The sequence below is a fragment of the Pongo abelii genome, chromosome 13 (genome assembly GCF_028885655.2).
Source record: "Pongo abelii isolate AG06213 chromosome 13, NHGRI_mPonAbe1-v2.0_pri, whole genome shotgun sequence".
Taxonomy (NCBI): domain Eukaryota; kingdom Metazoa; phylum Chordata; class Mammalia; order Primates; family Hominidae; genus Pongo; species Pongo abelii.
The window spans coordinates 78,146,462-78,173,305 of NC_071998.2; the positions used below are offsets into that span (position 1 = coordinate 78,146,462).

Genomic DNA, 26,844 nt, shown 5'->3' on the forward strand with positions numbered 1-26,844 from the left:
TTTATTCATTCATGCATTCAATCCACTGAACAGCCCTATGAGGTGTATTACTGTTATCATTCTCATTTTAGAGATGAGGAAATTGAGGCAGGGAAAGTTTCTGTAACTTTCCCAGGCTCACAAAGTTCAGAAGTGGTAGAGCTGGGGCTTGAACACACAGTCTGGTTTCAGAGTCCACATTTGTAACCACCGCCGCACTAGGATGGCCTCTCATCGGTGCATATATGTATCTAGTGATGTTGATCCTGAAGATAACAGCCCTCACAGTCTATAAGGACTTCCCTTGACTTGTTAAAATGTGGCTCTCCTAATTACTTTCTTGCCAAAGCAACAATAATGTTACCACTCACCTTGTGTTGTAAACATGACAGAAAGCTAGAGGCATCAAGGTTGCTGGGAGAATTCATACTCAGGAAAGTGCTCACCTACTATTAGTAGTTTCAGATAAAGTCAGCGAGGCACTTATTAGAAAGATGCTATAATGCACCTGCACGAAGGCTCTGTTGTTCAGAGAAGCAGGGCCGATGGTTTCAACGGGCTCCCGAAAGTCATTTGTCAGTCATATGCTGAGAAAGCCAAATTCATCAAACACACAAGTGCTGAGGAAGGAAAACTAATGAAGGAGAGACATCAGATCTACCTCTTAATGCTGGTGGCTCACACTCATGTTGTTATTTTATCCCAGATTAATATTTCACTCCAATACCTATGAGCTCTTTGCTGCCTTGGTTGCATTTGTGCCAAATTTGACAGGGACTCTCACCTTGCTTTATACTTTGTTTCTCATTATTGTGTTCTCCTCCTCTCTGTACTCGTCTCCTTGGCCAGGAAGAAGAAACCCCCCTGCACTGTGCTGCCTGGCACGGGTATTACTCTGTGGCCAAAGCCCTTTGTGAAGCCGGCTGTAACGTGAACATCAAGAACCGAGAAGGAGAGACGCCCCTCCTGACAGCCTCTGCCAGGGGCTACCACGACATCGTGGAGTGTCTGGCCGAACATGGAGCCGACCTTAATGCTTGCGACAAGGTGCCTTATGGGGGAAGACTCATATGCACTGGGAAGTGATCTAGGGGTCTAGAGGGACTACAAGACTCCTCAGTTTGTTTCCCTAAGATAACAAACTTGAATGCAGCAAACTGTAATTACCCCGTCTCTTCTCTGTTCCAAAGATTCTGTGAACTTTTCTATATTGTATTTAATAATTAATATTAATTTATGGCATATAACAAAATTCATGAATTGATCAATTGACTTTGGTCTTTAAATAATTTTTAGCTTTTTTTTATTTTTATTTTTTTTTCCTTGAGACGGAGTCTCGCTCTGTTGCCCAGGTTGGAGTGCAGTGGTGCAATCTCGGCTCACTGCAAGCTCTGCCTCCCGGGTTCATGCCATTCTCCTGCCTCAGCCTTCCAAGTAGCTGGGACTACAGGCGCCCGCCACCAGGCCGGCTAATTTTTTGTATTTGTAATAGAGACGGGGTTTCACCGTGTTAGCCAGGATGGTCTCCATCTCCTGACCTCATGATCCGCCCGTCTCGGCCTCCCAAAGTCCTGGAATTACAGGCATGAGCCACTGCGCCCAGCCAATTTTTCGCTTTTTTAGCTTTAGAGCAGGTACAGTGATGTTCACTGAATCCGAGACAATTCTCATTAAGGACTAACATTGGCAACACACTATTAATTTTTAGATAAACAAAGAAATAGATGTTTTACTTATTTCTGTCATCTGCTGTGTTGTAAAAAGACAGTAAACCACTCTTGTCTGGCAATCTCGATGCTAGACCAGGTGTTCCATGTTTTTAATTAAACAAATTCAGCCTTGTCTGTTTTTATTGTGATCTGTACTTAAAACAAGCCTGTGATGTTGCTATATACGGTTAGATTTGGGATTCTGTAGTTAATTTAATATCTGCCCTTTGTGAAGTTATTTTCTTGGTATAGAGCAATGGTTCTGGGTCAGGGGCGACTTTGCCCCGAGGGGAGTTTGATAATGTCTGGAGATACTTTCTGGTTGTCACAACTAGAGATGGGGGTTGCTACGGGCATCTCATCGATCCCAGCCAGTGGTGCTGCTAAACATCCTGCAGCCCACAGGGCAGCCCCCTCAACAGAGAATCACCCAGCCCCAAATGCCAATAGTGCTGAGGCTGAGAAACCCTAGCACAGTAGGTTTTAGAAATCTTTCAGAACTCTCCACCCATCTCCTAAAACTCAACACATCTATTCATCAGGGATTCTGTAATAGGTAGAATGAATGCCCGGGCTGGTTTTTCATGGGATGCAGAGGTTACACATGTTAAATCTGCTTCTCATTTATATGACAGCCCTTGAGCAAGTTATTTCACAATACTTTCACATTTTTCCTGGTGCAAAGTAAAATAATAGGCTCTCTATTTAGGAAATTGGCAGAGATTGCTGGGCAAATGTTTTTAAAAGTGTTTTACAAATGCTTTGATTAAAGAGGCCATTGGAGTATCAACAATTACTTATGTTCTATCTGATGGTACTGCCGAAGCCTAAATGAATCAAGCTGGTGTTCAGCTTAGGCTGTGATTATTTAGAGAGGAACATGTAAAGCTCCGCATCCTCCCAGTCCTTACCCCTGCTATAGGAGTAAAGTTTCTTCATTTAAATCTTCCACTAGGCCTTTTAGTAGGGATCTTGTTGCCAATTAAACCTCACTCAGTGGCGGCAGGAAAGGTGGAGAGATGGAGACCACATGCCCAAGTGAAAAGCTCTCATGATCTCTGGGGTTTGTTTCCAGGACGGACACATTGCCCTTCATCTGGCTGTGAGACGGTGTCAGATGGAGGTAATCAAGACTCTCCTCAGCCAAGGGTGTTTCGTCGATTATCAAGACAGGCACAGCAATACTCCCCTCCACGTGGCGTGTAAAGATGGCAACGTGCCTATTGTGGTGGCCCTCTGTGAAGCAAACTGCAATTTGGACATCTCAAACAAGGTACACACAGAGCACAGGATCCCTACAGCTTCCAACTGTGTCCATCCACCCGATTCTGGGTCCTGATTCTGTGTCCTCCCGCCTTATTCCAAGTCCTGATTCTGTGTCCATCCCCCTGATCCCGGGTCCTGATCCTGTGTCCTCCCACCTGATCCTGGGTCCTGATTCTGTGTCCATCCCCCCGATCCTGGGTCCTGATTCTGTGTGCTCCCACCTGATCCTGGATTTTGGCCAAGTTTCTATTTGCATGTGTTTGTTGTTGAAAGTGAATATTACTTATATGGACATGTACTTTTTTATAGGGTTTTGCCATCTTAGTTGCATTTTACATGTGACTTTTGAATAATTTCATAGATAAACAGAAAATTATTATAATAACAAGTACTTCTTGCGTAACTCAGTGTACACTGATGGAAATCCCGTGTGTGTGTGTGTATGTGTGTGTGTACATGCATGTGAGCACGAGGCTCTGTAGAGGAATCTGAGAGGCATGGTAAAATTGTAACATCTTTCTAGAGCACTAAGTCTTCAGGAAAATGTCTAATGACATTAAGATTTGATCCCAGGACTGTATTTCTCTTTTTTATTTATTTATTTTATTTATTATTTTACTATTTTTTTTTGAGACAGAGTCTCACTCTTGTCACCCAGGCTGGAGTGCAGTGGCCCAATCTTGGCTCGCTGCAACCTCTGCCTCCTGGGTTCAAGCAATTATCATGCCTCAGCCTCCTGAGTAGCTGGGATTACAGGCCTGTGCCACCATGCCCTGCTAATTTTTGTATTTTTAGTAGAGACAGGGTTTCACCATGTTGGCCAGGCCGGTCTCGAACTCCTGACCTCAAGTGATCTGCCCCCTTCAGCCACCCAATGTGCTGGGTTTACAGGCATGAGCCGTCACACCTGGCCCTATATTTTTCTTCTTAGCTTTCCGCATTGAGAGTTTTATGGGCAAAAGTTCCTAGTACCTTTTTTTGTGCTAAATAAATGTGGTAAGACCAAAGAGATGCTATCATTTGGTGAAAAATGGAAAAATGAAAATAACTGTGCTTTTAGGTTCATAAAAAATGTTGACTTCTAGATTTTAGCCACCACCTTCCCTTTTCTCTGAATTCCATATAGATGTTCATTACCAAACAACACAGAATATTGCGGATTCCTGTGATTTTGGCCCTGTAGCTGTATTAAAGACAAGCATTATGCTGTTACGATTATGCTAAAAATGAAGTCCAAGCGCAATTAATTTTTTAATTTCAGGAAATGTTTATCAATGGCGTATACAATGCCAGTAGGATTCTAGTATGGTTTGTTGGAGGTAAAAGGATATCTGAAACAGCTGGAAAGTTAAACTTTTATGTACACTTATTCCTTTTGCATGTTATGTGATTAACTCAAACAGAAATTGAAATTGGTAATTTCACATTCTGAGACTGTGTGGAAGGGCAGTATCCCAGGTTTTAGCCATTAGCTGCTGGTTGCTTTCTTAGTTTGTCCCGTTCTAATCTTGCCAAGTCAGTTGTGTAAGTGGCTTAAGGGGAAAGCCAAGTGTAATATGAAGTAGCATCAGGACCTTGGGTTTCCATCTAGGATTCTTTAAATGAATCAAAAGCAGCTTCAAGGGACATCTGCACTTATTTGTGACTCTCTGTAGACATTCCCACTGTGCGCCCAGGGGTCTACTATGTGCGCAGCATCTAGAATCAGCTCTCCCCTTGTGAGAGGAGAGAGGAGGAGCTGAGCATCTCATGGTGCTTTGCCCTAACCTAAACAGGGAATGTGTTCTTCCCAGTTTCACTCCATACCTAAATGCACAACTTCACTTGTTAAATACACTCTTTAAAAAATCTACAAGACAGTCCCACACTTTCATGTTTTGAAACCACTGGCTTATTTACTGGAAAAGTCTCACATTTTTCAGGCTGCAAATATCTATAAGTAAAGGCGATAAATGCTGACATAAACTTGTGTAATCACTGTCTATGGCAGAGCAGCTGTGCATAGAGGGTCTTCTGTAGACAATTTTGTCATTGAATGAAGCTCAGCTGATGTGAAAATCATCAGTTCCTGTTTCAACCCCTTGGAATTAGCAGCAAAATTCAGACCCATAATTCAGAGTTCATCTGGACAGAAGTGTGCTGGCTGCACACAAGCTCTGCATCTCTGCCCCTGCAGACAGGCTCCCCGGGTTGGCTTTGACGCTCCCATCATCAGCACACCCTGACTTTGGGGGTCTCACAGCTTCTTCAGAAAGGTTGCTGTCAGGCTTGTTTTGCTATTTTTTTTTTTTTTAAAGGAAAGGTGATGGGGGCTTTAGAAGGGCTTAAAAGAAGCACAGGTACGTAACAGAAGGCATCACTTCCCACCAAAGCACATCCAGCTTTCTAGAGACTCACTCAAGTAACTGATTGTGAGCGTGGGGTGGCATCCACATTCTACAAGGAGGCTGTTGCTCTTTCCCCATTGCATGGTCTTGCCTTTTCCTTATCTGGATTAAGTTCCTCCCAAAATAAAAATGGCCATTCAAATCCTACCCTGTCACCAGTATGTGACAGGACCTCATGGCTATGTTTGACGCTCATGCAATGAAACAGACATTTCTGCATTCTTCCTCCTTCTCGTATGGAAATCAGGAGAGTGGCTGTTTAACTTGCCATGTTAGAAAGCACGGAAAGGGAAGGGAATAGATGGCGCAGAATGCATGGCCCTTACCCATTTGTCCCTCTTTAAGTCGGTTCTTCCCATAAGGACAGACAGAAGGCACGCTGTGCACACGCACACATCTGGGAGGATGAGAGAGGACTCCCTGCCTGTCAGGTGTTTATCGAGGCCCTTCCAGGGCAGCACTGTGCCCAGCGCGGAAGGAGGAACTCATAGATGCCAAGGTGGATGGCTTTGCCCTCAGGCTGCTTTTAGACACACTCACATTCAGATGTAGCGGCATCTCATGTTGTCATTGCTGCTGTGGTGGGCATAAGGTGCTCCAGAAACACAGAAGCAACAATTCAGATATTAAAGAAATCAGGGAAGGCTTTTCAGAGGTGATCACTTAAGATGATCGAGGCTTTGACAGATGGAGAAGAGGCAAGCCTGTTTTCCACCAAGGGAAGCCAGTGTGTCTGCCGTGGGCTGTCGCTGACACACGGCAGGTGTGGGGTAGGTATTTAGGGAGGGGGTTATGGGGAAGGGAGAAAATGAAGCTGGAGACATTGGGTCCAGGTGTGGCAGACCTGGAATTTAAGGCTAAGGGGTTTGGTGTCATTGTGTCTCAACCTGGGCCCTTCAACAGTGGCCATTTCCTCTGCCCTTTTCTTCATCACACTCTCTTCCTCAGCTTTCTTCCCTTCTAGAAAACTGTGCATTCTACAACCAAAATTACATCTCCCTTACATTGCATCTTCTAAACATTTCACCCAGTCTTCAAAACCTTCCCTTTTCCTTCTCACGTGAACTCTAGGATGCTTGAAAGCTTAATATCTGTTTTCTGCATTACTGCAGAAGATAATAATAAAGAAATATGAGTGTATCCCACACTGCAACAGTCTTTACACTAGCTGGGAATGGAGCTGCCTAGCCTCCCCCATCAGTGGCTGAATGAATCATGAGAGCCACACAGTGGATGCGATTCAGGCATTCACGAGAATGTGATCCCTCCCGTTACAGGCATGGAAAACTGTTCTCAATCTACTGTTAGGTGGACAAAGCAAGGGACAGAGTGGAAGGTGGGCTATGACTACATCTTGGCTGTTTGAATTATTTCTCTCCTGTTGAGGATTCATAGATAAGAGCTTGGGAGGAAATGGACCAAAATGTTAAACAGGGACAGCTCTGAGCTAGGGAGCTTGAGAGTAAGGCGGGAGGGGAGAAGGAAGATTTTTATTTTGTATTATATGTTTTTCTAGGTTGCTTGGATTTTTAAAAAGAGCATGTGTTAACTTTATAACAAAAACTGATATTTAAAAATACATAGCATTAAATAAATTCCCAAACTTTCTCAGTTCACAACATCCTTAGGGTTTCAGTAATTATTTTTTCATGGTTCCCCTAGATCAAAAGAAACCCCTAACAGTTCTGTTCATTGAGTGGTTCAGTCCAAACAACTTAGTAACCAGTGATGTCCTAACAGCTTAGCAGCAGCTGAGAAAGATAATACACATAAACGGAAAGAAAACTAGTATTTTCTTTTCTTTCTTCCGTGACCACATTACGTAGAATCTGATGAGTGCTCCCGTTGGGCACTGCACTTCTGAAACCTTGGACTCAGAGTGGACACGGCCTCATTTCCTGTCCACAGTGATTTCCTCAAGACTCTTGGTTCCTCTCAGGGCAGCCACCAACCCCCCGCTGTGAGAGACACGATGTCATGGAAGACAGGGTGGCACAGTCTAATGATGACACTCTGCACCACTTCAAGAGAGTAGTTCACCTGGTCTGAGAACCACGTTTCTTATCAAAAACTGTAGATATTCCTGGGCACTCCTAAGAATTCAGTGCAGTTCCCTGGGGTACCTTGGCACACAATTTGGGAACCGCAGGCACAAACAGAGCTTATGGGCTTGTCCTGGGATTTTCACTAATTAGGATGTCTTCAATATCTGTCTTCCGTGTATCTTCTTCCCTGGCTGTGTCTAAATTTGAACTATGGTGCAGATCTTGCTGGAACTCTGGACCTTGAGCCCTTGGCTCCTGTGTCCTTCAGGCCAGCACAGGAGGAAACTTACTTAAGTTATCTTTGAAGTTGTATTTCGAAGCTCCTCTTTTAACTGCAAAGTGCTTGGAAAGGTTCTGCCTGGCTGGCGTGCCCCAGTGGAGAGCAAGTTTCAGGAGAAGGGAGATGGCTCCTTCCTTCTTTCTGGTGGGCCCTGACCCCTTCCTTAACCTTGTGTCTCCGGAATGTCATCCTCAGCAACTGCGTGAGAAGAACAACCTTTGGCCTTTTTTCTCCCTTCCCAGTATGGACGAACACCTCTGCACCTTGCGGCCAACAACGGAATCCTAGACGTGGTCCGGTATCTCTGTCTGATGGGAGCCAGCGTGGAGGCGCTGACCACGGTGAGTGCCCACAGGGCGTCGTGCAGGAGGGAGCTGCTGGGAGCCTCTGGTGCCTCCAGGGCAGGAGGGACAGGGCTTGCATGGCAACTCTGCATTCTAAAGCAGTCAGGCTGCTGTTCAGCCGCAGCTCCTCGGCTGCAGTAACACAGACATTTGCCCACACATGGCCAGCCTAATGTCTCCTTAATGTTCGTCCTCTTCTCATCTCACCACACTCTGCTCTGCCAGGGATTCCTCAGCTTCCCGCTGGCCTTTTTGTTTTTCGTGTCACACACCAGGGCCCCTGCGTTGTGGGATGTGTGTATTTCCCCTTCCTAAATGCTCCTCTGCCCCAGGGCACTGGAGCCCCTGCCCTTTAGAAGGAGCTGGGGGAGGAAGAATCCTCAGTGGGTGTTGGGTGCAGTCTCCACATTTGCCCCACAAGACCAGGCTGCCAGGTGCCATAAGCAGGAGTTGTTTAGAGTCAGGCTTTGCTTTAGGCCTGTGGAGTATTTTAAGTGAGATCTGTTCAGTTCCCTCACTCCCTGCTCCGGATGCCAGACCTAGCACCTCTCTGCTGAGGAAACCCTTTGATTCACATTTCATGAAATACCCAAGAAGGAAAATGCATCAGCTAATGAGGTATGGTTGCAATTTTACGGCTGCAGTGAAATATTATCATTTGAGTGCTTGCTAGCCTGAGAGTAGGCTGACTGTCCAGTCTTTGTGGGAGAGTCCTGGACTCACAGATTAGAGCTTTGCTGACAGAGGGCGATTCTTTGAGGAGACCAAGTGGTGCTTTAATGTGTCAGCCAACCTCAGGCCCTGAGGCTGGAAGAGAGCCTCATTTCCTGGAGATCATCCAGAGGTTAGCAAACCATGGCCCACGGGCCATATCCCACTGCTGGTTTTTGTAAATGAAGTCTTATTGGGACACAACCATGCCCAAGGTTTGTATTGGCCCTCGCAGCTTCCACGCCAGGTGTCAGAGCTGAGCAGTTGTGACAGAGAGCATATGGGCCACAGAGCCGAAATACCTACTTGCCTGGCCCTTGACAGAAATTGTTTGCTGACCGCTGGGGCTAGGATGTCGCCTCCCCGAATGCACTCATGTTACCGGGATGTCATTCCCTCCCCAGAAGTAATAGGTCTGATCTGTGCAGTGGAGGGCCCAGCTCTGTGCCTTCTCTGCAGGCCCAGTTATTACCAGTACTCCACATGGGATGAGGCCCCTTTCTAGGGCACCTAGTCACCCACCACAAACGCACACACCATACCCACATCACCCTGCTGTGCCTGCCTTGCTAGATCTCGTTGGCCATTGTCAAGCCCTGCCCAGCCATGCTTGGGCACAGGTTCCAGTTACTCCCTAATAGAGCATTTATATGCATTTTCAAGACAAAGAAATATTTTTGTCCTATGTGTGGCCTCATGAAAGACCCAGCCAGGCCATTATTGAAGATGCCAGCAGCTGATGCTGCTGATTCCCGCAGTGCAGGTTGGGGCTGCTGAAATGTGCGGCCCCCTCTGTGGGGTCCCTCCGTGAGCCACCGGCCCATCTGCCCTTCCCCACGACATCTGTATCGGTGGTCCCTGCCTGGCTCCTCCTCAGGTCCCTCCATGCACCTCCTCGCTCTCCCGCTTCCCACAGCAGGAAAAGTGTCTTCTGTCCCCAGGCCCTTCCCACGGTGCCCAGAGCTAACCTTGGAGCCGCACCCGCAGTGCTCATTCTGCAGCCCCCTCAGTCACTCTGCACACACCGCACCTGCAGTCACTCCGCACACACTGGGGGCGCGGTGAGAGCAGGGAGTCCAGAGGGACAAGACAGGCACGCGCCCCTCAGGAGACTTCTGGAAATGGGAGAGGGATGCTGACCTGAGGGTCATAGCCATCAATTACGGTCACTGAATGGGACCGCGTGGTGACAGGAAGGAGCGGGTCCTGAGGGCGTGGACAGGGGCTGGGGGTGCCCCTGCGGGAGGCATCGCTGGAACCTGCAGGCCAGGCCCCGTCCTCAGCCGGACAGAGTCCCTGGAGGATCGCCTTGTTCAGGACCAAGGCTCAGCAGCCTCCAGTGCCCTCCTGCGATGGGAGCGCAATGTCTGGGGCCAGCATGGAGACCCAGGAGATGGGAGGGTGAGCAGAGCTGGGTGGGCCGGGCCTTCCCCGCAGGGAACCAGGGCTTCCTCTCCTGCGGGACAGCCAGGGGAGGGTTCTGCAGGGCCAGGGAGACCCTCCAGACTGGAGGGCCTTACTGGGGACGTCGCCCTCAGAAATGTGACCACACCACATCCCTCGGTTTAAGTTTCCTAGCAGCCACATGGAAGAAGGAAAAAGAAACAGGAAATGAATTTCAATAATATATTAGCACAAGATATGCAAATATTATCATACTAACCTGTCAATAAATTTATTGATTGATTTATTATTTGTATATATTCATGGGGTACAAGTGCAATTTTCTCCACTGGTATATTACACTGGGGTGAAGTCAGGGTCTTCAGTGTGTCCATCACTGGAGCAAAGCACATTGTACCCACCAAATAAACTCCCATCCTCCACGCGCTTCCCTCCCCTTCACCCCTCCAAGTCGCCGTTGTCCATTATTCCACACTCTTCTTCCCTGTGTACACATCATTTAGTGCCCACTTTAAGTGACAGCATGTGACATTGGTTTTCTGTGTCTCAGTTGTTTCACTTAGGATAACGGCCTCCATTTCCATCCATGTTGCTACAAAGGACATGATTTCCTTTTCTTTTTTCTTCATTTTTTATTTTTTTGTTTTTGTTTTTGTTTTTTGAGACAGAGTCTCACTCTGTCACCAGGCTGGAATGCAGTGAGGCAATCTCGGCTCACTGCAACCTCTGCCTCCCAGGTTCAAGGATTCTCCTGCCTCAGCCTCCCAAGTAGCTGGGACTACAGGTGCAAGCCACCATGCCTGGCTAATTTTTGTATTTTTAGTAGAGACGGGTTTCACCATGTTGGCCAGGATGGTCTGGATCTCCTGACCTTGTGATCCGCCCACCTCGGCCTCCCAAAGTGCTGGGATTACAGGCTTGAGCCACCATGCCCAGCCTGATTTCCTTTTCTTAATGGCCAAGTAGTATTCCACTGTGTATATATACCACAATTTTTAAGTTCAGTCCTCTGTTGATGGACACTTCGTTTGATTCCCTACCTTTGCTACTGCGAATAGTCCTGCAGTGAACATACAAGTGCAGGTATCTTTTTGACATAATGATTTATTTTCCTTCAGGTAGATACCCAGTAGTGGGGTTGCTGGAACGAATGGGAGTTCTGTTTTTAGTCATTTGAGAAGTTGCCATGTGTAACTTCTCTATGTTTTCCATAGAGGTTGTACTAATTTACATTCCCACCAACAACGTATAAAAGTTCCCCTTTCTCTGCATCCTCTCCAACATCTGTTATTTTTTGACTTTTTAATAATGGCCATTCTGATTGGTGTTAAGGTGATACTCATTGTGGTTTTAACTTGCATGTCTCTGATGATTGGTGATGTTGAACATGCTTTTCATGTTTGTTGGCTATTTGTCTTCTTTTGAAAAATGTCTCTTCATGTCCTTAGCCCACTTTTAAGTGGGATTATTTGGGGGTTTTTATTGTTGTTGTTGTTGAGTTGTTTGAGTTCCTGGTACATTCTGGATGTTCCCTGTCAAATGTAGAGTTTGCGAATATTTTCTCTCATTCTGCAAGTTGTCTGTTCACTCTGTTGATTATTTCTTTTGCTGTGCAGAAGCTTTTAGTTTAAATCCTGTTCATCTATTTTTAGCTATGTTCCCTATGCTTTTGAGGTCTTAGTCATGAATTATTTGCCTAGACCCGTGTTTAGAAAGTTTTCCCTGAGTTTTCCTCCAGTATTTTTATAATTTAAGATCTTCCATTTAAGTCTTTAATCTATCTTGAGTTGACTTCTGCAAATGGTGAGAGAGAAGGATACAGTTTCATTTTTCTGCAAATAGGTACCCAACTTTCCCAGCACTCTTTATTGAAAAGGGTGTCCTTTTTCCAGTGTATGTTCTCATCAATTTTGTCAGAGAACAGTTGGCTGTAAGCATGTGGCTATATTTCTGGGTTCCCTATTCTGTTCTATTCCATTGTCTGTTTTTATGTGGGTACCACGCTGTTTTGGTTACTATAGCCATCTAGTGTAATTTGAAATTAGGTAATATGATGTCTCCAGCTTTGCTCTTTTTGCTTAGGATTGCTTTGGCTATTTAGGCCCTTTTGTGGTTTCATATGAACTTTAGAGTTGTTTTTCTAATTCTGTGAAAAATGAGGTGGGTATTTTGATGGGGATTGCATTGAATCTGTAGATTGTTTCGGGCAGTATGGTCATTTTAACAATATTAATTCTTCCCATCTGTGAGCACAGGATGTTTTTCCATTTGTTTGTGTCATCTACAATTTGTTTCATTAGTGTTTTTTAGTTTGCCTTGTAGAGATCTTTCACCTCCTTGGTTAAATATATTCCTAGATTTTTTTTTTTTTTTTTTTTTTTTTTGGTAGCTATAGTAAATGGGATTGCCTTCCTGATTTGGGGCTGGATCGTCATTGGTATATAGGAACTCTACTGATTTCTGTATGTTAATTTTGTATTCTGAAATTTTACTGAATTAATTTATTATCTCTAAGAATTTTTTGGTGACATCCTCAGGGTTTTCTAGATATAAAATCATATCAGCGAACAGGGATAATTTGACTTCCTCTTTTCCAATCTGGATGCCTCTATTTCTCTTGCCTAGTTGATCTGGTGAGGACTTCCAGTATTCTTAAATTATTGAGATCTTTCACATTCTTTGGTTTATACAAAGCTTTCCTTCTGTGCACTCACAGCGCATCCTTACTCCCCAGGTTTCAGGCTGAGTCAAGGCCTAGGGAGGGGCCTCTGGTCTTCCTGGAAGGCCTAGCACCTAAGCCTTCCTCCTACCCTCCAGAAGCAATTCCATCCTCCTCTCCTTCAGAACCACCCTTGACCACCAGCGCCCCCTGCTGCCGCCTTCCCGCTCCGCTGAGTCCTCAGCCAGGGTGACCTGAACAAGTCTGCGTCCTGTCCCCTCTTTGTCCTTGCCTCCCCTACTCCTGCACCCTCCACTGTCTTGCCTTCCATTCCACGTAACCCTCAGCAGAGTCCCCACTCACCTCCTGACAGCTTTCCTTCTAAACTTTCTTACTATAAAATAAAACATAGATAGAAAAAAGCACATAAACCAATATAAAGCTTAGTGGGTTTCCATAAGACAAACACCTTTGAATTCCACGCTGGTCAAGAATAGAACTTTCCCAGCCACCCCAAAGCCCCCATGAGCCTGGCCCAGCTGTTGCCTCCACTCCAGCCCCCTGTGAGCCCGTCCCTGATTCGAAGCCAGCTCTTCCTTTTGCTTCCTTGTTGTCTTTCCACCCAAGCCCCAGCCACTGCTCCTGAGCCTCTTTCACTGGATATCCCTAGGACTGGGTGCCCTTGGTGTGCCCCGACACTCCTGCCTGGGATGAGAAAGTCCCCGCGTCCTGCTTCTCCCCAGGCCTCTGCTTCCTGCTGGTCCATCTTCTCCCTCTCCATCCCCCTGGCCCTCTCTGGCCCCCAGACTTGCAGCTGTCCAACACTGAGGCCCATGCTCAGGTCTCTGGTCCCTGCTTGCCCCTGAGTGCCAGCCTCACACAGCACCTTCAGAGGCCCTCGGCCCCCCCACACCAGGGTCCCTCCCTCCAGTTCTGTGCTTCCTCCTCCCCAGTGTTCAGCCTCTGCAAAGGGCTTCAGCACCTGTCTGTCACCCTGCCCAGGATCACGGAAACCCTCCTTACTCTCGCCTCACCTGTTTGCATCTAGCTGGCAGCCTACTAAGTCTCCTCTCAATTCTCCATGACCACGAAGCACTCACCCCTCCAGCCCCCACCTGGTTAAGGGCGTCACCCTTAACCTTAGTCTCCTCCAGACCAGTCGGACTCTTAACCCATCCCTGCATGGTAGCCTCCTGCCCATTGAGACCAGTCCATCCCAGCCCCACGTTTATCTTTTAGAAATGCCAGCCACTTGGTGGGCTCCACTTTCACCTCCATCTGGGGCTCCTCTGCCTTCGGGATGTGACCTCTGCAGCCTCTGCCCAGCCTCCCCTTCCCCCCTGCACCCCTTCAGTTGTGGCCAGGTCCTGGGAAGCCCCTGCCGGCTCCCCCATCATGGAGTTGTCACCTGCTGTTCTTTCACCCTGGAGCTCCCCTTTCCCCCTTCACCCCCTGCGCATAGCGTGCCCACAGCATCAGCACACACAGGCACATATCTCTGCCCACTTCTGCCCTGAGGGTACCTGATGGCGCTCTGCCTTCAGAGTGAGAGAGACTTGGAATGCCCGCTACGGGCATGTGGGCACACAGCCCATAACATTCGGGGAAGACTCTGTGGCACCCACTCCTCCTCATCCATCAACATTCACCTCCAGCCCAGGAAACCTCCTCTGTCCCAACCTCTCTGGAGTGTGTGATTTGCCCCTGTGGGCTGGTAGTCCCTTCGCCTTCCTTGCTCTATTGGAATCATATCCTGATTTCTCCTAGGAGGAGTGAGCCCTTGGGCTCACTGGGAATTCATTGCTGCCTCCTAAGTGGGCTCCCTGCTTCCACCCTTACCTGTCCACAGCCTGGTCCCCACACAGCCGCCTGGTCAGACATAAGTCAGATCTCGTCCTCCTTGCTCAGAGGCTCTAGCAGCTTCTCATGGGAATCAGAGTCCTTCAAATGGGGGCTTCCCCAAGGATCTGCCCCTGACATTGCCTCCCTGACCCCCATCTCCTGTTCCGCCTCCTCCCTTCTCCCTCCACATCAGCTCCATGAGCTTCCTTGACATTCTTCAAAAGTGCTGGCCATCCACTGCCCCAGGGCCTTTGCACTTGCTATTCTTGGGCCTGAGCGGCTCTTCCCCAGGTATCCATGTGATTTGTTCTCTCCCCTTCTGCAGGTTTTGACTCAAGCTTCACCTTCTCAGGGAGGCCTTTCTGGACCACCCTATTTTAAATCCTATCCCTCCCCCACCCCCAGGACTGCCCCCTCATCTCCCCTGCCCCATTTTTCTTCATAGCACCTATCACCACCTGACCTACTGTATTTTACTCACCTATTTATTTCTTGTCGGCCCTCCCCACTAGATTCTGGATCCCATGAAAATAGGGACTTTTGTTGGTTTTATTCATTCCTGTATCCATAGGCCTGTGCATAATACGCACTCAGTAAATACCTGCTAGATGAAAGTACGAAGGAAGGAAAGAAAAAATGAATGGCACCATAGTCCAGGCAGGACATGGAGTGTTTGTTGACCGAGTGCTAAGTAGATGACCCCTTATAATTCTGTAGGTTAACAAAAAATCCATATTTTCCCCAACACTAACTAAAGATGTTTAAATGACTGTGCACATTCTTTCAGATCATCTATTTTCACTGGGGATACACAAATAGGTTTCCCTGTCAATGCTTGCCCCAGTTGAAACCCCATCTGTTCCTTTGCAAAGCATATTACACGTGTCACTAGAAGTCCTGACTGTGAGCATTTCCCCAGACGTCAATAAGCAGCATGTCTGTGAAGGGCAGGTTCCTAAAACTGGCTGGCCTGTGGGGCTCTGGCTTCTTGAACACAATAAGTGAAGTGGCCTTTCACCTTTCCATGGATTTCTTTCTATGTCATGGGGCCAACTTGGGAATCATTGCCCACAGTCTAGAATGTAGTGTTGGGGGCTGCTGGTGCACAAGAGACACTGTGATTTCTGGACCCAACTCACCCTTCTGCAGTCACTTGGTCCCCAAGGCTCACGTTGAGATGATGGACAGCTGAGTGCTGAGACACTTGGCCATCTTTCTATATCTTTTCAATGCATGCACTTCATTGAGTCCATGAGCCCTATTGGTAAGGAGGAGGGCAGCAAGTGTAAGTGTTGCTTTTGCAGCCTCCATCGGGGTGTCCAGTAGAGCCAAGACCGAAATGCAGAGATGTGACTTCTGCCCCTTTCCCTCTCGGACAGAAGGCCAGGTAGTTAGGGCAATTCTCAGCTCTTCTACGAATAATTTCCAACACTGCTTGCTTCTTCTGTGCCTGGCACTGTGCTGGTTGTTTCCATTTGGTTTTCTCTCACCTGCTCAAGAACCTGTGCAGGGAGGGTGCCATTTTCCATCTTGCAGATGAGGAAACCCAGGCTTGGGAAGGCTGAGCGACCCACCACATAGCCGGTAACGGGTGGGTTCAGGACTTCAAACTGGGTCTTCTCCCAACTTCAAACTGTCTCCTGCACTGCCAGGCATTTCTGTTGAAAGTCTGAATAGTGTCCTTTAGAGCGACATGTTTTGCAAGCTGTAAAGTGCAGTGCAAATGTGAGGAAACATTTTTATTTTATATATATATATATTTTTTTTTTTTTTTTTGAGACGGAGTCTCATTCTGTTGCCCAGGCTGGAGTGCAGTGGCACAATCTCGGCTCACTGCAACCTCTGCCTCCCAGGTTCAAATGATTCTTATATCTCAGCCTCCTGAGTATCTGGAATTACAGGCATGCACCACCACACCTGGCTGATTTTTGTATTTTTAGTAGAGACGGGGTTTCACCATGTTGGACAGGCTGGTCTCAAACTCCTGACCTCAGATGGTCCACCCACCTCAGCCTCCCAAAGTGCTAGGATTACAGGCATAAGCCACCATGCCTGGCTGTGAGGAAGTATTGTTGATGGTGGTTCTCTTGACTTTGAAGAGGCTGAACAGTGGAGATTTCATCCTGTTGGTGAAAAGCCTCTGCCTGTGTTTTGTGCACATCTGAGCTCTGCAAGAGGAATGTCCTGTTCAGACATGTCGGGGGCAGGAAACTTCAGTCAAGGCTCAGATTTCTTCTGACTAGGGCAGTGGTTCCCAAACCTTGCTGCATAATAGAATTAATCTGGGAGTCCAGGATGTACCCCATACTGCTGACAGCAGTGTCTGTGTGGGAGCTGGGCGACAGGATATTTTCAAGTTTTACAGGTGATTCCAGAGTGTAATGGAGAACCCCTTCTCTTTATTGACTTTTCTTGTGTCCATAAAAAAATTAGAGCATTTGGCATGGATCCCTAGTTGGAGATGCAGTGTCTGATAAGGCACTTAATTTATCCCCAAAGCAAGCTTGAAGCCCTGGCCTGCCCGCTGTGGGATATTTGGGATATTTCAGGAATTTAAAGGAACAGAGAGAGACGGGCAGTTCTGACTGCACAGCAAGCCTCCACCGGAGCAGCCACCTGGGCTTCAACTGGCAGCCTAAGGCAGTGGTTCTCAGCAAGGCAATTTTGCCCCCACCCCCAACAATTGCCAATGCCTATTTGGTTGTCACAACTGGGAGCTAGGGGGTGCTACTGCCACCTAGTGTGTAGAAACCAGAGATGCTACTAAAATTCCTAAGAGGCACAAGACAGGCCCAGCAACAGAGAATTGCCTGGTGTGAAATGTCAGTGTTGGCAAGATTGAGCAACACTGTCTGAATGAGACCCCAGGCATGACTCCAGGAGTGACTTGGGTTGAGGAACTGAGAGGTTGCTGTTAAGTAGATTTTGGATATCCCTAAGCTTCTACAGGGATGCAACTTTGTTATTCATACACATTGATAGATAAACCAAATCCTTACTTTTTTATTTTAAAAAAAAAACATTCATTTTCATTTTTTTAAATTGCTTTTCATCTTTTCTACTTTAGAATTTTTAGTGATCTCTAAAACTGCAACAGAATAGCCCCTACATGTCCCTTTTCTCCCCAGTGGCAGGGGAACAGTGACAGCTTCTGCCTCCCAGGGGTGACTTCAAGGACTGAGGCTTGCAGAGCTCTAAGAGCTGGGTCGGGCACATATTATGAGGTGGTGTTCAATAAATACTTGCTGTCATCGTGTATGTTCATGGTGTAGATACAGAAACAAATTTATTCAGTGTGAAACTGCAGCCTATGAAAAATCTCTAAATAAAAAGCAAGGATAAAAGTGCTGTGGACTCTTATTTCCTTGTTTTCTCTTCACCAAAAAATCTTTCAATCAAAATTGCCTGTCAAACTAAGTATTTCCTTTGAAATGCACAGTAATTACCAGGAGCTGGTATCATGCAAGGGCTGAGTTTGTCCCAGTAAGGATTGTAACACAGTAGCTTGCACTAACTAGAATTTGGCACCTAATGAGAATCTTTACTGTCTGCCTGATTGGAGATTGGAGAGAGGGGTTCAGGACAGGGAGGAACCAGCCAGCTGAGGAGGCTATTGAGTTGTGATTAAGCCTGTGGACCTGAAAGGTGTCGCTATTGGACAGGAAGACACCAGCATGTGCTTTGTTCCTGCTTCTTACCTTCCTGTCCTGGACAATCAAGTGAAATAAGGATTGCACAGCCAGAGAAACACACCAAGACATGCTCTTTGTCCACCTGGTTTGCTTTTCATACCTGCTATACTTGTTTCTGCCTCAGACCCACGGAATTGGGATATGGAACACACACAGCTCTCCTTTTCAGAGAAAAGAAACTAATGCATTTTTTTCCTACAGGATGGAAAGACAGCAGAAGATCTTGCTAGATCAGAACAGCACGAGCACGTAGCAGGTCTCCTTGCAAGACTTCGAAAGGTGAGAAGTTCTGTTTATGGGTCTGAAGTTCTCTACTTGTGTTTATGTGAAAAAGTCTCAGTCTTTTTCCTTATTTGAGAATGAGCAAAATGAGGCTCTAGATAGCCAGATTTTAGGAACAGTGGTCCCTGTCCTGTGGTTTGCATGTCAGTCGGTATAAATGCATCAGCTCCCTATCTGTTTTCTTCTCTATTTGGACTTGGAAATCTTTTACCCTGTTTGCAGTTGCTGTGCCTGGTTTTCCTTCTCCCCTTCACTCTGTAATAAACCACTCCCACAAAGTAGCAGGGGATGAGGATGCTGACTCTGCCTCTTTCCTTCTTATGTTAGAGCTCCAAGATGGCTGTTAAGCTCCTGTTATTCAAACATTGTTGCTCTAAGGCTTAAAGAAACATGACAAAAATAAGTAAAGGCAGGTGTACCCTTTCCAGCCTACAACATAACAGTTGTGTCAGGAGACTTCACAATAGCCATACCCTTTAATCTAGGAACTCTGTTTTATGCTTAAAGATGTTCACTGCAGTATTATTTATAATACAGTAATAAAAATTGGAAACACAGATAACCCGCAATAATGTCTAGTAAAGGGTCCTACAGCCATAGAATTGAATAGCTTTGGCCTTTTAAATATTTTAAGAAGTTTTACTAATAGGAGTTTATTGCTTGTGGGGGGGGGGTCGCTGGGCTTCAAAGCAGAAGACATTGTATATACATAATAATCTCTACTATGTTAAAATGCATAGAAAGAAAATGATAGAAGTGATGTTTTTCAATTTTGCTATTATACTCAATATTTTATTCTTTAAACGTTACTGTATTTAAAAAAATTTACTGTATTTTTAAAAAAATGTTATAACAATGGTAATCATTTTTTTTAACAACCACAAACTATCTAGAAATAAAATGATAATTCAGTTGGTTTAAGTGCTTGCTGAGAAGATAATGTCCAAAATATGCTCCAGATATCCCACAAAGTTCTTGCCATATAGACCGAGAAGTGCCTGGGAGAGAAGTGGTGAGGTCATAACCTTCACAGCCCCTGAAGTTTGAATTTTCATACTCGTCCTGCGGTCTTTCCAGGGCCAAGGGGGGCCACAGATTGGGATAATTTCTTTCCTCATGCAGAATATAGACTTGGAGAGAGACACTTCATATATGCATATTAAAACCCCTTGGAGTTGACCTGGCAGGGTTAAAATCATGGGTGATTGCTTTTCACACCCTTCTACTTTAGATTCTGAGAACTGGCCTCAGAGGCACTGAGCAGATGTTAATAAACTCTTGAGAGCTGCCATTCAGTCTCCCCTTTGTCCTGGAAAGTCCAGAAAGAGATAAGTCAGGTAAAATTTCCCTAGCCTTACTCACCTGTTCTTACCAGAAATTCATAAATTACAATTATGGGCTTAGTGATTTCTCACTCTGTACCATTATGGACTGTGTCATTATGCCAGCGAATTTGGACTAGAAACTCAAGGGAAACCTTTTCGTTTACAGGCAAAACAAGCAGAGGCAAGGGAGATCCCGTGAGTTGTGGTTAGCATTCAAGAATGAGCCTTTTCATAGAGTTTCCTAAGTTTAAAATTCACTATCTTTGAAGCAGAGGACCAGCCAAACCAGACACAACACAGGCCCCGGTTTGCAACCTCTGGCTTTTGCTGGATTACATAGCAGGGGGCCCTGCACTGGGCACAGAATCTCATGCCTCTAGGCTGGTGTACATCCATTACCCAGGCAGCATCCATTGATAGTGAAAGGAGAAGTCTGGTTTTTGCACAGGCTAAAAGAGCACAATTTTTTTTTCCTGTTAGTTATTGGGTCTCTATTATGCTCCACTAGTAGGAAGAAACACTATTAAGGAAGGGTGAAAGGCTTCTTTGACAGGCCTGACAGCTTCACTGAGTGCATAAGACTGCTTGGTCAGATGTGCTCAGGTTTCCACACAGAGAGGCTGCAAACCCACCTGCAGTGCCTGGCACCTGGCTTGCATCCCTGAGTCCCCATGCTGTGCCCTCCCAGGTGTGTGAGGCCCCTGGCTCAGCTCACACAGTGCCAGCACTTCCACCACTACCACCCTCTGGAAATCTGCTTACCACATTTGCTCTCAACCTCGAGTGCTCTTTACCATCTAAGAAACTATCACAGAGCAGGGGCCAGGGGGACCTGCAGTCAGCTCATTGTGAGGCAGACACTCAGCTACAGCACGGTGACCTGCAACACCCCATCAGGTCACTCGGGACACCCACCTCATGCAGAGGGAGGAGGCATCTCGTGGGCTGTGCTGTGTTCTGCTGCCCATGCTCCCTTAGCAATGGTCCCTTCTTTGACTTAAAATTAGCTTACTGTGCAAGATGCAAACCCACATATACCCTTCCTGGACGAGTCTGAAAACAGTGAAGGAATGCTCAGAAAAAGGACCGAGGGAGAGCGGTGTTGCGCTAGCCGGGGATGTTCGGATTAGTGGGTGGGAGGTCCTTCTCCCATCCTCTGCCCCCGTTTTCTGCAGCCTGCTTAGATGACTGGCATAGTGAGGAGTAGAGATGCAAAGCACCTTGCTGTGGTGCTTCCTCCAAATCCTCAGTGAAAGGGGCTTGTTCCCATTTAGAATTCTGAATTTCTGGGGGCGGGCTCTCGCCCTGTCTCAGTTTGGGGTTTTCTTTTCTTCTATCTATTGGTACCTTTGTTTTTGGTGCCTAGATTTTTAAAAGAGATGGGAAGTGGACTATTACAGCTATAAAATACAAAATACAAAAATATAAAATACATTTTATAGTTTATAAAATAGAAAAAACTATAAAACACAAAATATTATTTTATGTTTTACCATTATCCTGTGGTCTTTTTCTCTAAACGAGAGGTCAAGGAAAAGAATAGTCACCTTTTTTTCTTTTTTTTTTTTTTTTAGATGAGGTCTTGCTCTGCGGCTCAGGCTGGAGTGCAGTGGCATAGTCAGGGTTCACTGCAGCGTCAAACTCCTGGGCTCCAGTGATCCTCTTGCCTCAGCCTCCCAAGTAGCTAGGACTACAGGCACGTCAGGCACGTGTCTCCACACCCACCTGGCTAATTTTTAACATTTGTATTAGCAACAATGTCTCAATACATTGCCCAGGCTGTCTCTAACTCCTGGCTTTTAGTGATCTTCCTACTTTGGCCTCCCAAAGCAGTGGGATTACAGGCGTGAGCCACTGCACCTGGTCAGAATAGTCACCTTAATGCCCTAATTAAAGGACAACATCCCCCTTAGCACCCAGAATCCAGTGAAAAGTCCCCCCTCATCTTTCTGTAGAAGCAAAATACAGAGTAGTGCCTGAGAGCAGAGACTGGAGGTCAGATGGCCTGGGATCCAACTCCAGCTCCGCCACATTCTAGGCTGGGTGAGCTAGCAAGCTGCTCAACAGCTCTGTGCCTCAGTGTCCCCACTTGTCAAATGGTTGAGTCAGCTGCTACCTCCCACGACTGTGATAAGGGTTGGATGGGTTGATGTAGATGATATCCCTTGCACACTGCCTGCACACGGTAAGCACCACGTGTTTCCTGTTATTGTTGGAACCCTGCAGACCACTCTGGAACAGCTGTGAGGTGCAGCAGTAGCCCCTGTGGCTGGGCATCCTGAGTGTCATTTGTGATGACAGCCACCATTGAGTCCTCAGTGTGTGTGGTGGGCAGTGTGATTTTACAACATCCCCAAGGTTTACAGAGGGGAATGTTGCTGCAGGAAACCGGAGTCAAAGAGGTGAGCAACATGCTAATCAGTGCAGACCGGAGGTCCTGACCTGACCTGGAAATACCTGTGATCTGCTTTTAATCAATGGGCTCGGGGGGCTCCAGGGCAGTTTCCTGGCCAGGTGGGATGCGTCCTTTCCACACTGGCTGCTGTGCCTGTGCCAAGCCACCATGCTTTGTAGTGCACAGGGATCGCCTTCCGGTGGGGAGGCCCAGGGTTCTAATTCCCTCAGAATCTTCTAGATGCTGTGTTCAAGGAGCCCCTGGAATTTGTTTGTCTTCATCATCCCTCAGTGGGCTCTCGACGTTAGCTCCTGATTAGCCAGAATTGGAGGAGTTGTCTGCCAAGCATTGCTAATCGCAGTCTTTCTTCCTTGTGTATGAATATAAATCCCCATGCAAGTAACTGCTTGGCACCTGGGCACACCTGGTACTGGAATTTGGTTATTGGAAATGACTGAGCTGTTGCGGCAGCTTCCTTGGAGAATGCATTGCTGAGGATTGTGGTGGGAGCCCAGGAACAGGCAGTGCCTGTGGAGGACACCAGGAAGGGGACTGACCTGCAGTTCTAACTCGGGTCACCTGGAGGAGGAGACAATCGGGTACTACATGATGGGGGAGGGGAAGGGAAAGAAGTCATTCACCCTGCAGAGCATCTTAGGACCATTTTCCTTTCCATGCCATCTCTCCTTGATATTCCCCAGTGTTTCTCACTGGGTGCTGTTGGCAGTTTGGGTGACTGGGAGGCCCTGTCCTTGCAGGATGTTTCTTGTCCCTGGCCTCCAAGCATCTAACATGCTAGCGTTCCCTACAGCCATATTGTGAAAACCAAAAGAATCCCTCCACACGTTTTCCCCCAACCCCTAGGGTGCTACCACGCTCTGCAAGAACCACTGCAGGTTGATCCAAAGTGCAGTCCTGGGGAGAGGTCTGTATCTGGGACAGCTGAGGATGGTGGCCCTACATTGCCTTCCATTTTATTTGGTTTCCAAATGGGCCAGTTGAGCAAAAGAAATACTTTCTACCTATGCTCTCAGCTCTCATCAGTTGACATTGCCTAGGAATGTGTCTTTAAACTATATTTGCTAGGGAAGCAATGGGATTTGGCATCTGGAAATAGAACCAAAATCATCCTGTTTGCCCGCAGCAGTGGAAGATGTGCAGGGGAGAGGGACTGGCTGTTTTGATCACTGGAGAGTTCAAGGGGCAGGAGCACTGAAGACTGCTGAGGCCAAGGCTACAGCTCTTGGGGAAGAAGGAACCTGGGGCAGGGCTGAGCTGCATGGGATCGACTCTGACCCACCTCCACATTAAGTGAACTGGGGCAGTGGTGTGCAGGAGCCTCTGGTGCTGTCCCTGAGAGCCGAGCTTGTCTTCCCAACCTGGTGACATCACATGGGAGTCTTGAAATCAGCCAGGGAGGGAGCATTTGCACCACAGGAATCAGCAAATGCTAGAGATGAAGTCTGCTTCTCCCTACCAAAGGTTGTTGATGGGTTCATCATTGCTTTGGGGGTCCCTGAGAGCCCGCGCTTGGCTGTAGGTACCACCTTATCACAGAAAGAAGTTGTACCTTCTACTTCCTTGTGCTCAGTCAGTAACAGAGCCCCATGCAGCTGTCCAAACCTGCCTGAGGACTGTGTTGTTGCTCAGCCAAACCCAGTTCTCCTTCTAGAAGAAAGGAGGGACCCCTTCTATGGGAAAGAGGTTGATCTAGATTTTCATATCAGCATCCATTTTTACTATAATCACTGCAAGTCCGCATTCTTATCTGATTTTAAAATAAGAATTTCAAGGGGGTTGAGGAGTTGGCCTATTTTTATTTTGTTTGGTCATCCTTCTAATCAGATTTTCCGTAAGCCTGAAATTAAAAGTAGGCTGGGTGCGGTGGCTCACGCCTGTAATCCCAGCACTTTGGGAGGCTGAGGTGGGCAGATCACCTGAGGTCAGTAGTTGAAAACCAGCCTGGCCAACATGGTGAAACCCCGTCTCTACAAAAAAAATTAAAATTAAAATAAAAAAAAAATTAGCCAGAGATGGTGGTGCGCGCCTGTAGTCCCAGCTACTCGGGAGGCTGAGGCAGTAGAATCACTTGAACCCAGGAGGTGGAGGTTGCAGTGCACTGAGATCATGCCACTGCATTCCAGCCTGGGTGACAGAGTAAGACTCTGTCTCAGAAAAAAAAAAAAAAAAAAAATAGTTTGCTTTTACTAAACCTAAGACCCAACAGTGAAGAAAGGTGGCCAGGAATATTTTGAAAAATGAAAACAATTTGGGAGTTGCCCAGATTGAAAAATTCACCACCTGTAAACTGCATTTGCATAATTAAAAGTTGCTGCACCATCCGTGCAGTCTCACTGCACCCTGCCACATGGGCGAGGCCACATCGCCTCTCAGTGCTCTTATCTGGCCTTCCCAGACCGTGAATGGTCTTCCCCATCAGCTTGCTAATGTTTAGTCCTCTTGTCTGATGAGAAAGTGAAAGCTAAATTGCTAGGGAGAAAACAGTACTGGAAGAAAGAAAAGTAGAAACTAGGAGATTTACCAGGGCTTCAAAGAGCAACACAGTTACCAAATAACATTCATTCACTCACACACTGAAAAGATATTTCCAGTGTCTACTGTAGAGACCACAGTGAACAAAATCGGCAGAACCCAGCCAAGAAACTGATAAGAAAAATGTGTAAGTCAGGTCAAGGGGTGGCAAACAATGGCCTACAACCCGCTGCCTACTTCTGTAAATAAAGTTTTATTGAGACACAGCCACACACTCTTGTCTACGGCTGGTGTTCATACATGGCAGAGTTGAGTTGCCACAGAGACCATCTGGCCCTCTACAGAAAGGGTTGCTGCCTCCTGGGGTAGGTGCCATGCAGGGAATTGAAACAGGATGAAGTGAGATGAGAGAATGGTGGAGTCTACCTTCACCTGGCTGATGAGGACCTCTCTGATGTGACACTGAAACCAAGACCTGAAGGGCAAGAAGAAGGAAGCAGCCCGAGGAAGGGCTGGAGGAAGACAGAGGAATAGGGAGTGCAAGGGGCCGGGTAGTGAAGGGTTGGAGGAGCTCAAGCATAAAACAACAAAGAAGGAGAGTAACCAGGCTGGGGTCAGAGGATGTACCTGGGCGTGCAGGCAGAGAACAATGCCCAACATGACCCGAGAGGCAGCACAGCTCTATAGACCTTACCCAGCGGGTGAGGAGATTGGGTTTGGGCCTAGTGCAGGCAGGTGTGAGATCTGCCTTAGGTTTAGGAATTCCCCCGGCTGCTCAGACTGGAGCCTCAGGGTCAGGAGGGGGAGCAGAGGGACCTGATAGGAGATGATCTTGGCAGCCAGGGGAGATGTGATGGTGCTTGGACTGGGGCTGTCCAGGCTCTATTACTTAGTGAGCCTTGGGCAAGAATACCAGGGAGGCTCCTACTCCTGTGTAAATATTTAAAGGATGTGATTAGAGCTAATACAGGTAAATATATTCTACCCTACACACACACACACACCCCCTTATGACCACCTGGAAGGTTCTGAGTCAGAATTCTGCGCTCCTTGGAGTTCGGTTCTGCCTCCTCCTCTCCCCAGCCTGGTCTCGCCCTGACTGCAGGAGGTCTTGCCCACACCCTGGATGCCCCAGGTCTCCTGAGTACCCTCCAGCCACACCCACAGACTTAGGGGACACACACTGGAGAGCACTTCAAGCCGTGAGCCAAAAATGTCGGTGGCACCATAGTCCCCTCTCCTCTCCCCTAGAGGTGTTGGCTGCACATGGCTCCCACCTGGCCCAGCCAGGGAGGGCCCGACCAGCCTGGGCTTCGTGCCAGCCGCCGGGTCTCAGGGTTGTCTTGTAACTTGTGTTAAACACACACTGTGTAAGGACTACTGAACTCCCCCTCCAAATAAATCAGTCTTCCTACCACCTTCTAGACCTGGCCTGGAGCCCTCTCTCAGTTGGAGACAGATCATTAAGTGGATGAAAGCTGCTTTCCCAGGGAGAGGCCTCTGCGCCGCAACCCGTCCCTACCCGCCATCTGGTAGTGAAACATGAAAACGTGCCTCCACCAATGAGGGAGATATATTCGGATGTGCTTAGATTCCCCAAGGTTCTTAGTGAGCAGGATGAGGGGTCATCTTCCAGGATCAGCTGAGATTTTCTTGTGAAGGGAAATACCTGAGGATATTTTGCTTTTCTTTGCCTTTCAAGATGATGGTGAATTCTGTAAGTCTAGATCAGTGCAGTTTCCTGGCCTCTCTTCCCAAAGACTTGGTGAAGGGTGAGTGGGCATATCTCAGCCAAGGCTGACAGCTCTTGGTGGAGGGGAAGGGGGTGCACCAAGGACAGTTGAGTCCCTCCACAGAAATATTTCACTCCAAAGGGTGCCCTGTTCAGGAAGTGCCTTCCGAGTGGGATGCACTGTGAGGGGCCCTCCTGGGAGGGTCCTCAGTGCTGTGGGGTTCACCTTCAATGTGCACATCCCTGTCTATTCCTGTCTCCTCTGCTTCTGAGGAAACTGCCACCTCCCTTTCAGTGTC

General features: G+C 47.2%; 1 protein-coding gene across 3 annotated transcripts in view; it reads left to right on the plus strand.

Moving 5' to 3' along the window:
* DAPK1 (death associated protein kinase 1) overlaps positions 1-26,844 on the plus strand; it is a 214,207-nt gene that overhangs the window by 153,429 nt on the left and 33,934 nt on the right. For all 3 annotated transcript variants that reach the window (XM_002819923.5, XM_002819922.6, XM_009244579.4), the window contains exons 16-19: positions 829-1,026; positions 2,764-2,961; positions 7,909-8,007; positions 18,520-18,597. In XM_002819923.5, coding sequence (XP_002819969.4) covers positions 829-1,026; positions 2,764-2,961; positions 7,909-8,007; positions 18,520-18,597 — 573 coding nt within the window. The remainder of the gene's footprint in view (positions 1-828; positions 1,027-2,763; positions 2,962-7,908; positions 8,008-18,519; positions 18,598-26,844) is intronic.